Genomic DNA, 10,654 nt, shown 5'->3' on the forward strand with positions numbered 1-10,654 from the left:
ACATTGCTCTTTTTGTTGGCGTGGGTGATCTATCATTTTGTCAGCATCTCTGTGAAGCACTGTTTTTTTAATTTATTTATTCTTATCTTTCATGACAGTAGCCATTAATCTTATATTTGCAACAATAAGTGAAATGATGTGTATTCTCTGAACTGTAGATGGAGAATATAAAAGTTCTGTTTAGGTGAAGGGCAGGCGAGACTTTGAAATAGCTTTATTAATATACTCCCAAGGGCTTCATTCCTCAAATATTCAATAACTATTTTCAGAGCTTCAGAGACATCTTCAAAAAAAAAAAAAAAGTACATCTAAACACATAGACACACACACACACACACACACACACACACACATCAATATATCTTTGATGCTGAGAAACAGACCCAAACACAGTGTGACATGAGCAGTAGCATAAACTCAATATAAAGAGAAAACCAGTGTTAAAAGCCTTAGCCAGCAGGCCTTCATCAAACTTTTATTATTTGGGCTAACTGAATTTTTTAATGTGACACTATACAATTTTTGCCCGTTAAGAACTCCAGGCCACTTATGTTTCCATCAGCAACCACACACACACACAGCTGCTCAGGTAAAAAGCAGCACAACCAGCACAGCTCTGCAACTGGAGTCATTGAGTTGTATCAGGTTTTTTTTTCCTAGTAGGTTCAATTTAAGTCAGGGCATCACCATATCCTAACCATGCTTTCTCTCTTTTTTTTCTTTTTCCTTTCCAGTACAACAAGCATCTCTTTGTGCACATCGGCCAGACGAACCACTCGTACAGCGACGCCCTCCTGGAGTCGGTGGATATCCGTCAAATCTACGACAAATTCCCCGAGAAAAAAGGAGGTTTGAAAGAACTGTTTGGGAAAGGACCTCAGAACTCTTTCTTCTTAGTTAAGTTCTGGGTGAGTCCTCTATATTGACATATATGCTTAATACAATACACTGGCCCAGAACCAGAGGATGGAACAATGCACTGGGTTAATTAAAATTGAGAGACTGATTGACTCTACAGATATATTAATGATTAGCCACGTTCCAGTGCTTCTATGCGGCTCTGTTTTTCTTTTACTCTACTTCGTGTTGCTAAACAAATGCGAGTGTTGGAAGTGTTGTTTGGAGTTTAAGCTGTGACTGGGTGCTGTACTCCTGACATGGTGAGAGTGTGAGATAGTGGTGGTGAAGCGGTGTCAGTGTTAGACATCACGCTGGTGGAACAGGTCTTTGAACAGGGCTGTGGCTGCTGTCGACTCCAAGGCTGCAGCTTTGTTTAAACACCTGCCCCTCAGGGCGACAGGTGCTGGCACTGACAGGAAACAGAGAGTAAAACACCCTGTGATAACCAATCCTTCTGTTTTACACAAACACTCTCTCTCTCTCTCTCTCTCTCTCTTTCCCTCTCTCTCTCTCTCTCTCACACTCACATTCTCTCTCTCTCTCTCACTCTCACATTCTCTCTCTCTTTCTCTCTCTTTCCCTCTCTCTCTCTCTCTCTCTCACTCTCACACTCACATTCTCTCTCTCTCTCTCTCTCTCTCTCTCTCTCTCCCTCCCTCTCTTGCACCACTCTCTGGGCATTGCTGGATGTTCACTGTGTCAGGCATATTTTTTAAAATCCGTTGCATTAGACTGATTTGTCTTAATAACTGACAGAGTTTGTTTGCTTGTTTTTGTTTTTGTTTGTTTTATAAATAAGGCTTAACATTGTTCAGGTACACAAAATGCTGCTTTGCTCTTATTTTTGAAGAATTATTTGTTGTGATTTTGAACACAGAAGTTTGCCTGTTGGCAGTTTGTCAGTAAATAAAAGTGTGCTGTGTGAAGTGCAGCTAACACAACAGATCCTTTTGCTAGATTAAAATTTGTTAGTGTCATTGCACGCTCACTATTGGCTATAACGCAAATATTATGCAAAATTATTACAGTTTCAGCTAGGGAAATTACCACACTTAATAACTTCCCCAAGAAATGGCAGAATTTTTCCCAAAGAATACCAGAATGCATGTGATTTCATGTGAATAGAAGTGACCAAAATCAGCACAAATTTTGATTTTAAAACTTAAAAGACTGCATGGAGAAGCTGTCCGTTTGTACCGTCAAAGATGAATAACCTTGAAGCAGATAGAGGTATAAAAAGAAAAAGCAATACAGTCTATTCATGGTTTTAATTGCCAAACACAAACATAAAACTGTGTTTTTGGAAGGCTAGCAGAATTGTTTGTTTGCCCCCCCCCCCCCCCCCCCCCCCCCGTCTATTTATTAGCTTGTACTTTGTCAGCACAACAGTATAAAACGTTTCTATAGCTTGGAAGGCAGAACGTTGGCAACCAATTATATACAGTATATATATTTTTGTATGAACATTAATTCATCATATATTTTTCTTCAGATACACATAGACAGATACATTGAAAAACAGCTTAAAAAAAAATAAAAAAAAAAATATATATATATATATATATATATATATATATATATACACACACACACACACACACACACATATACATACATACATACAGGTTTTTCTGCAGCTTCAGTTGAATTCAGGCCCTCTCCATTGAGCAGATGTTTCATCAAAACCAAAAGCTACATGTATTTCTTTTCATCGGTGATTCATTTCAAATGTCTTTCACTTTGATTATTTTTTCTTTTCTTTTTTTTTCTCTTTTGGCTGTATGTTTGTGGAACCCCTGGCTTGACAGTAATACATGAAAATAATATTTCGTGGAAGCTCCCTTGTCTTATAATATAGAAGCCAGTTCCTCACTGTTGGCAGTGACCAGAGAAAGTCTTCCGTGTTTCACAGGCTGACCTGAATTGCAATATCGAGGAAGATTCTGGGGCGTTCTATGGAGTGACCAGTCAGTATGAGAGCTCAGAAAACATGACCATCACCTGCTCGACCAAGGTCTGCTCTTTCGGCAAACAGGTGGTGGAGAAAGTGGAGGTGCGTGGTGAGAGTCTGGTTAGCGTTAAGCTAAAAGCGTTAACTTCACAGAAAATTCACATAGTACAATAATGTCACTGATTTTTGTTTGTTTTGTTTTCGCATTCTTGTTCTTGGTTTTTTTTGTGTGTACAGGAACACTCAGCCTTTGCCCAGGTCATGAATAATTGTTTGATTAATTGACAAGAGAATTTCCATCTCAGACAGCTTTAAAATCTGTGTCATTTATGACCAAAAAAAAAAAAAAGGTCAAAAAAGAAGAATGATCATGCCTACTGACTGATCTTTAAATTAGCCTTATTGATTCCCAAGGATTAAAGCTGATTAACCTGTAACGCTTCTCTTTTAGTTAAAAAATATGAAAGCATACAAATCTGTTTTTTTGTTTGTTTGTCTGTTCGTTTGTTTTTGGTCTCAGTGTAGCTGCTTTCAAACAATGTTCTCTGTGTGTCTTCCCCACCACCTGTAGACGGAGTATGCGCGTTTTGAGAATGGACGCTTCGTGTATAAAATCAGCCGATCGCCCATGTGTGAATATATGATTAACTTCATCCACAAACTAAAACACCTACCTGAGAAATATATGATGAACAGTGTACTGGAGAACTTCACTATTCTACTGGTAAGTACCAGTTGGTTACATCGCACTGTTACTCCAACAACAAAAAAAAAAGATGAGGTTGAGCATCTGGATGTTTCTAGAACACTACTGTTATGTTGGGGGGGGGGGGGTGTAGACAGAGAGGGAGTGAGAGAGAGAGAGAGAGAGAGAGAGAGAGAAAGAAAGAAAGATCTAATGTAATGAGAGGAGCTTTTCTGTTTGTGATTGTGTACACAATAGAGCTTCATGATAAACTGCATGATAAAGCAATCAATGATAAACTGCTAATTGATGTATTTGATTTTGTATCTGAAATCACAGCTTATATTTCTTTAAAAAATGAAAATATTTTTTATACCTTAACATTAAGCTTTGTTCTGGGAAAAAAAAAAAAGAAAAACAACTCGGTTAGGACAGGTGAGGCTCGTGCAACTTTTTAAAAAAAACACGGCTAACACAGTCAACATCCTTTTAAAGAGTGGAGTGAGTGTCCTTCTCCAGAGTGTGTGTGTGTGTGTGTGTGTGCGTGTGTGTGCGTGCACACGTTTCTGTGTGCATTTGTGTGTCTAATTGTCACCAACAATGTATTTTTTCTCATTTATTCTAGGTGGTCACAAATAGAGACACACAGGAGACCCTGCTGTGCATGGCATGTGTGTTTGAAGTGTCCAACAGTGAACATGGTGCACAACATCATATCTACACACTGGTGAAGGAATGAGAGACATACATTCACACCATGTAGACTGAGACATGTCAGGCAGCTAGTCGTTGCCCCAGACACCACCCCTCACCCCCCAAGGTCCCCCCGAGGAACGGAGGCGTCTTTGTTTCAACAGAAACAAAACTACGCCACAAAATCAGTACAACTAATACCTTGTGAGGAGACAGGACAGCCAGACTTCACTGCAAGAACCTTTTATAGACTTGACAACCTCTTATAAGTGGCTGTGCCTCTTCAAAATAAAAGTCCCATCCAGTGTGTGTTTTTATCACCTCTGGGTGAAGTCTATTGACAGTTACATGTATTATAATAATTTTTTGTCTTAAATGTTTTGTGTTTTAAATGTAAATGTATATGAGTGAAACAGTAAGGAAAAATAGTGGTACAGTTTTGTTACTTTTTTTTCTCTTTTTTTTTCTTCTTTTTTTTTGGAGGGAATCATCTCCTGTTTTAATGAGAGATGAATGTGTTTTGTGTGTAAGTTGCTCAGACAAAAGTTGTGTCTGTCTTGCTTCTGGAAATATGGTTTTCATTCTACCGTGTTCAATATCATGGAAGAAAAATATATATTAAAAAAAAAAGATTCACATATTGCTCTCCTAAAGACAGAGATGTCTATTTAACTCCATTATTTACTGTAACTTTTGAAGGAAAGCTTAAAAAAGGTACTGTAGTGTTCTTGAAATACCTAACCTCTAATACGTAAGAATTCAAACGTGCCCTTCTCAATATAACTCCAATGTAGTGGCAAAAGCAATGCCCTTCTTTGAAACCCCCCCCCCACCATTTTCCCTCCCAAATATAAAAGTGTAACCAAACCAAATTTTAATGGATTTATGAAGGAGCCCATTGACAAATATGAAAAAACACGTCAAAGCAGTGCGGTTATAATCAGTTAATTATCGGCAGTGAGTGAGTGTAATATAGAAGAAGGCAACATTTATACTTGTTTTGTGCTACTTCAGATTAACGTTAGGCTACGTCTGACCAGCAGTACAATAATCGATTTTAGGATGAGTACGTGTCAGCCAAAGCATATTTAGTATGCGGTGCCTTAGTGTTTGTTTTGATAAATACCCTTTGCTTGCATGCTTTTAATTACGAACCGTTTTAACCATGAAACGTATGTATACATACAACGTCCGTCGTGACCTATTAAAAATTACTGTGGGGAGAGGCATACATTCTACGCAATCATTTTACCGATCTAAGCACACAGTCACTAATATTGCCTTTCTTTGAATAGACCAAAAATACGTCAGAGCGTCAATATGTCAGTGTCAAGCAAACTGAAAATGCTACACACATCGTAGCATCAAAGTGCCTTTGATATGGACTCTTCAGCTCCGAAAAGAAGGTATTCAAGCAGTAAAACCAAAAAGTCAAACTCAGTTTGGGTATGGATCACCTTAAATGCCTTTTAACAGACATTATAATGAATCTGGGCATTGTGTGTGTGTGTGTGTTTATATGTGTGTGTCTTTATGTCTGCCCATACAAAATAATTTTTATTCCGCAAACAGACTTATCTGATGATTTAAGAAAAGAGTGTTTTGTGATCACAAATATTCAGCCTTTTTACAGAATTTTGATCTCACTTACCGGTAATTACAAAATGATTAGCTGAAAATATTAGAAGTTATAGCAAGAAGAATCAGTTGACATTTTTTGATCAATGTCCTACCAAATCAGGGTTAAAATGACCACGTTGGAATTGTGTCACTAGTTTTTAGGGTTTTAGGCAACACGGCTGCGCAGCGTATGGTTTGCAGAAGGATGAAGACACAACAAAAAAAAAAGAGAATCAAAAAGTGGTTTCTGGTCGAGTATTTCAATTTTTTATTGTTATTATTCCTCTTGTAATTTTGTTATTAATAGTGTGTTTTTAATCTGCTTTTTGGAGAATGTGGAGAACTGTCCTTGTGTGTGGTTATTTCTATCCCTTTGTGTTGACTATGTTTCTGTAAGTAGTTTTCTCATATGTTTTTGATATGCGTCATTGCAGAGCATTATACGGTCCATTCTATGTCTTAAAATCGTCTTTCTCTGGATATTTGACTTAGAGACAACATCGACACTCCATGTTAAGACCAAGAAACCCGCCTAATCACAGCTCAGTGGTCTCCATTCGCTGGTACGTTAATGGCACAGTTGAGCGCTTTGCTGAACCTCTTGTTCCCATACGGACTGAGAGAATATAATTCGTTTGAAGGTGATACATTACTGGAGGTTTCGTTTTAGTGAAATGACAATAAAACTTGACAAAACCTATACTCTGTGAAGACTTACTTCTTGTATGGTCTTTGTCACTGGTGATATTGGTATATTTTGTTGGTGACAGGATTTTATATTTATATATATTGCTTAGAAAGCACTAAGAGAATTTTGGGATCTGACTTTTTAATATTCAAGGAAAAAATGTAGCTTCACGAATGTTGCTTTTTGTACTTTACTTCAGTTTAACAAAGGATAAAGGTGAGGTGAGTTAAACTTAATGCGTGTTCTAACATTGGACTACATGCTCCAGAGTCACATCTGTAAAACTTTAAAGTGTTTGCCCTCCGTAAACGTAGCTTCTAGAATCTAAGAATATAAACCTTTATAGAACTAAATGTGTATCACCACTCTAGAGGTTGCAGAACATGCTTTTGGTGGGTATATTTTAGATCCATAGCATACATGCTGTTGGCTTTTCATCGTGACATTAGAGTTGTCCCGTTATTAACGATAAAGTGTGAAGTCTTCGTTCCACAGAGCATTTTCCTGAGCAAATAGACACTTACTTTCCTATAAAATCGTATCATAGGGTATGGCTCCATTTTTCGTGAGGGCGGTGAGACACGCAAACGGTTCTACCACCAGATGGCGCCACACTCTAAAGAATGGCTTTCTCGTGTATGTGGCCCACGTTTCTTTTCCCATACATGAAAAATATACAGAATTCTATGCCATGCATTTGCAAAATAGACGAATCTTGTTAAAATAGGCCTACACGGGCTGTGCAACATCATTATAACATCAGTTCTACTTAAACAGTTACAGGTGTTCTCACAGTCAACATTATTTCATTTATGAAAGTTTATCGTTTATTATGACTAAATTGATCCTCTCACAAATTTGACACTGCATTTTATGTCTGCCATATATAGACATAAACAGTTTGTTTGTTTGTTTGTTCCTGACATCTAAGTGACAGCTTGTGCGGCCAGTGCTGATGTGGGAAGATCTTTAACCGTTATGATAACCTTAAAAGCTTTACACTCTATTTCATCAGCGGAGTTAGTCTTACCCTCAGGTCACTTTGGGTTTCAGTGGTCTAAATCCCTTGGCAATGGCAGCTTTCGTTTCCGGACAGGCCGTTAACATACATATATGACAGAACACTGATGGCAGACAAATCCTTTTCTCTGAGTCCTACTAAAGCGCAGCTTCCTAACAAACATTTTAAAATGGCGTAAGTGAAAGACAAATATTTGAGACAAGAATATTTCAGATGCTCAACTGTGATATCACATGATCAAGTGATCTAATAATAGATTGTTATTTTCTTGTGAAACAATGAATTGCAACAGATTATAGTTAGTTATTATACTCAGTAGCCTATAATATAATGTAACATAATAGTGGGAAATATCACTTCGCATTACATTTTGAGCAATAAATCCTACAGAGTATGATATGCTATGAAGAGTTGTCCTACAGTGTCACATGATCCAGCGAGAAGCTGTAGGAGGTGCTTGCGCGCGTGAAACGCGATTTTGTAGTTGGAAGAGTCACAACAAAGTGAGCTGAGGTGGGAGGTGGACACCGTGTCTGGAGGAGACGGTTGGTGAGGTACAGGCAGTTACGAAAGGAGCGCCGAGCGAAAGCATGGAATAAATTCACGAGATAGACAACATGATCTGGCACCGAGTAAGCAAAATGACAGAAGGCTAATGAAAAGGAACAAAAAGCGCAAGCTAAGAGATAAGTCTTCGAAATTCGAAACGTGTTAAGACAACTGCCTCTTTCGACTCAAAATGGATCCCGGTGACTGTAAAATCTCAGTATGGGTCTGTCGGGAGGAGAAACTTGTGTCGGGACTGTCAAGGCGCACCACCTGTGCCGATGTTATAAGAGTCCTGTTGGAGGACCAAAACTTAAAGCAAGGTGCCTCTGCGGCGATGCTCTCCAGCTCTCCCCAGTCATACTGTATTGTGGAGAAATGGAGAGGTTTCGAGAGGATTTTACCCAACAAAACCAAAATCCTGCGTCTTTGGAGTGCGTGGGGAGACGAGCAGGAAAATGTCAGATTTGTTCTGGTAAAGAACGATGCGTATATACCAAACAACGGACCGCGCAGCGCTGAGGCGCGTGTTGTGCCCAGTAAGGAAAGTCCGTGCGCGTACAAGGGCACGGCGAGAGTGACCATGGCCCTCTCGCAGGAGAAACAACGCCGTATAGTGCGAAAAGCTTTCAGAAAGTTGGACAAAATGAACAAAAAGAAAGAAGAAGCTATGTCCAAGGATAAGTCTTCAGTCGAGAAAATGGAAACACTAGTGCACCTTGTTATTTCCCAAGATCATACCATTCGACAACAAATCCAGCGCATCAGAGAACTGGACAGTGAAATCGAAAGGTATGAAGCAAAAGTTCACTTTGACAGAATGAAAAGACATGGAATTAATTACGTGCAGGACACATATTTAGTCGATCAGAGTTCGGATACGGATTCGAATGTAGAGCGTGATGTGCCATACACGGCGGAGGCTGTTGCACAGTTTGAGGAGTACGCGTCAAGGTGCGAGGAAGTTATCAGACTTCAAGAGGAGCTTGCTGAGCGCGAGGCTCTCCTGGACAGCCTCACGGGTGAGATTCAAGAGGAACTTAACCACAGGTGGATGAGGCGTCGCCAAGAGGAGCTTTCCAGTGTAGATACCGAGAGTTTAGCAGAGGAGATGGCCATCAAGGTAACAGCCTCTCCGGAAACAGACGCCGCTGCGCCAGAAGTAGACAATTTATCGGAAAATGAATTACTTTTGGAGGAAGAGAGAATCAAAACGCAACTGGACACAAGTTTGTACATTGGACTTCGTTTGAATACAGATTTAGAGGCTGTTAAGGGCGATTTGGACATGAGCCAGAAACTGTGGGATGCAAAAGAAAAGGAGTTGAAGGATTTGCTTGCGAAAGTCGACTCTTTGGAAATAGATGAAGCGAACGACGCAGAGGAAAACAAAGACGAACTCGTAGTCACTGAAACCGAGGGGTTGCCTTCTATAGAAAAGAACAGTGAGTGGGTAGAACAAGCCCGTGGTCTCTCAAAGAGTTGTAACGCTAACGACGATGATTCGGACACCGGACTTAGTTCCATGCATAGCCAGGACTCGGATAACACACCTGTTTGCGAATCGTTAGTATGACTACACCTGGGTGTGCAAACTTAAGGAACTATGCGCCTCAATCCAGTGACTCCCATATGTTTAAAGTTTCCTCTGAACAAACCGCATGCATTAAATTATTGAAGTAAATATGGACAGCTCACAATTAGATGCCTATTCACAGAGCTAATCGGTTAAATGAGCAGCCACAAACAAGGCTTCACACCAAATAGTGACTCATATACCAATGCATTTGTAGGATCATGTCTGTTATCAGACTATCGTGGGGAAAATTGAATTGTACGTGTACGTTCCGACTCTATTTTCAGTGTAAAGATCAGATATTACAAACTTATTTATTCTAAATGTTTAGAGCAAAGAAAACCAAACGGCTGCATTGTACTGCAGATACAGAGCATAACCGTGAGGACTTTGATGCCATTTAACGTGTACGTAATCATGTTGTGGAATTAAAGTTATCAAGGAAACGCATTTTATTAAACGAGGCCGTTCTTTCTGCATGATTTGCCAATATGAAGTACCAACATACATCTGACAGTAAGTCTCGGGGAAGAAAGTCTGTGGATCAAAGGTGTTTTATATCATAATTTGGGGTGGGCGTTCTTTGAAATGTTCGCGTCACGCACCGTTGTATTTAATTAGTCATACCTCGAGAGCAACGATGCGTGAACCCGAGACTGCATAATGTATGATTGGTGCAGGCGTACACCTTTCAGACGCAGACTGCTGCAATTTAAACTTAACTATGTTCAGTCTATTAACCCAGCCAGACCCAGACACATTACAGTGGAATTTGGCATTAAGGGTTTTTTCCCGATCTTCATTAGTTACTTTTCTGAAATACTCACTCATTTGCTTGTCACAAGCTCTTACACCAGACAGTGCAAGTTGTCTATGGAGGGCCCGGAGTCACACAATCTGCAACCCCCCCCCCAAACAATAGAGTGTTGTGATGACATCCATATTAAATCTCGAGCAGCATCAGGGCCTTCAAA

General features: G+C 39.6%; 2 protein-coding genes across 5 annotated transcripts in view; both read left to right on the plus strand.

Moving 5' to 3' along the window:
- tead1a (TEA domain family member 1a) overlaps window positions 1–4,568 on the plus strand; it is a 33,603-nt gene extending 29,035 nt beyond the window's left edge. For all 3 annotated transcript variants that reach the window (XM_030771801.1, XM_030771810.1, XM_030771819.1), the window contains 4 exons: window positions 735–908; window positions 2,813–2,953; window positions 3,423–3,575; window positions 4,162–4,568. In XM_030771801.1, coding sequence (XP_030627661.1) covers window positions 735–908; window positions 2,813–2,953; window positions 3,423–3,575; window positions 4,162–4,275 — 582 coding nt within the window. In that variant the 3' untranslated portion in view covers window positions 4,276–4,568. The remainder of the gene's footprint in view (window positions 1–734; window positions 909–2,812; window positions 2,954–3,422; window positions 3,576–4,161) is intronic.
- A 3,497-nt stretch (window positions 4,569–8,065) lies between these two features.
- Window positions 8,066–10,130, plus strand: rassf10a (Ras association domain family member 10a). 2 transcript variants are annotated; one of them, XM_030785838.1, is made up of 2 exons: window positions 8,066–9,186; window positions 9,250–10,130. In XM_030785838.1, exons 1-2 carry the CDS (start codon window positions 8,298–8,300, stop codon window positions 9,678–9,680), a joined length of 1,320 nt encoding a protein of 439 aa, XP_030641698.1. In that variant the 5' UTR covers window positions 8,066–8,297; the 3' UTR covers window positions 9,681–10,130. The 2 variants fall into 2 exon arrangements, with proteins under 2 accessions (XP_030641698.1, XP_030641690.1); XM_030785830.1 differs by having other exon boundaries at window positions 8,066–10,130.
- Window positions 10,131–10,654: the final 524 nt, after the last annotated feature.

This window comes from Chanos chanos, chromosome 1 (assembly GCF_902362185.1).
Source record: "Chanos chanos chromosome 1, fChaCha1.1, whole genome shotgun sequence".
In the NCBI taxonomy this organism is placed as follows: Eukaryota; Metazoa; Chordata; class Actinopteri; order Gonorynchiformes; family Chanidae; genus Chanos; species Chanos chanos.

Bases quoted from the DNA above. Each gene is read 5' to 3' on its own strand.
- rassf10a (XM_030785830.1), top strand. From the start codon at position 8,298: ATGGATCCCGGTGACTGTAAAATCTCAGTATGGGTCTGTCGGGAGGAG.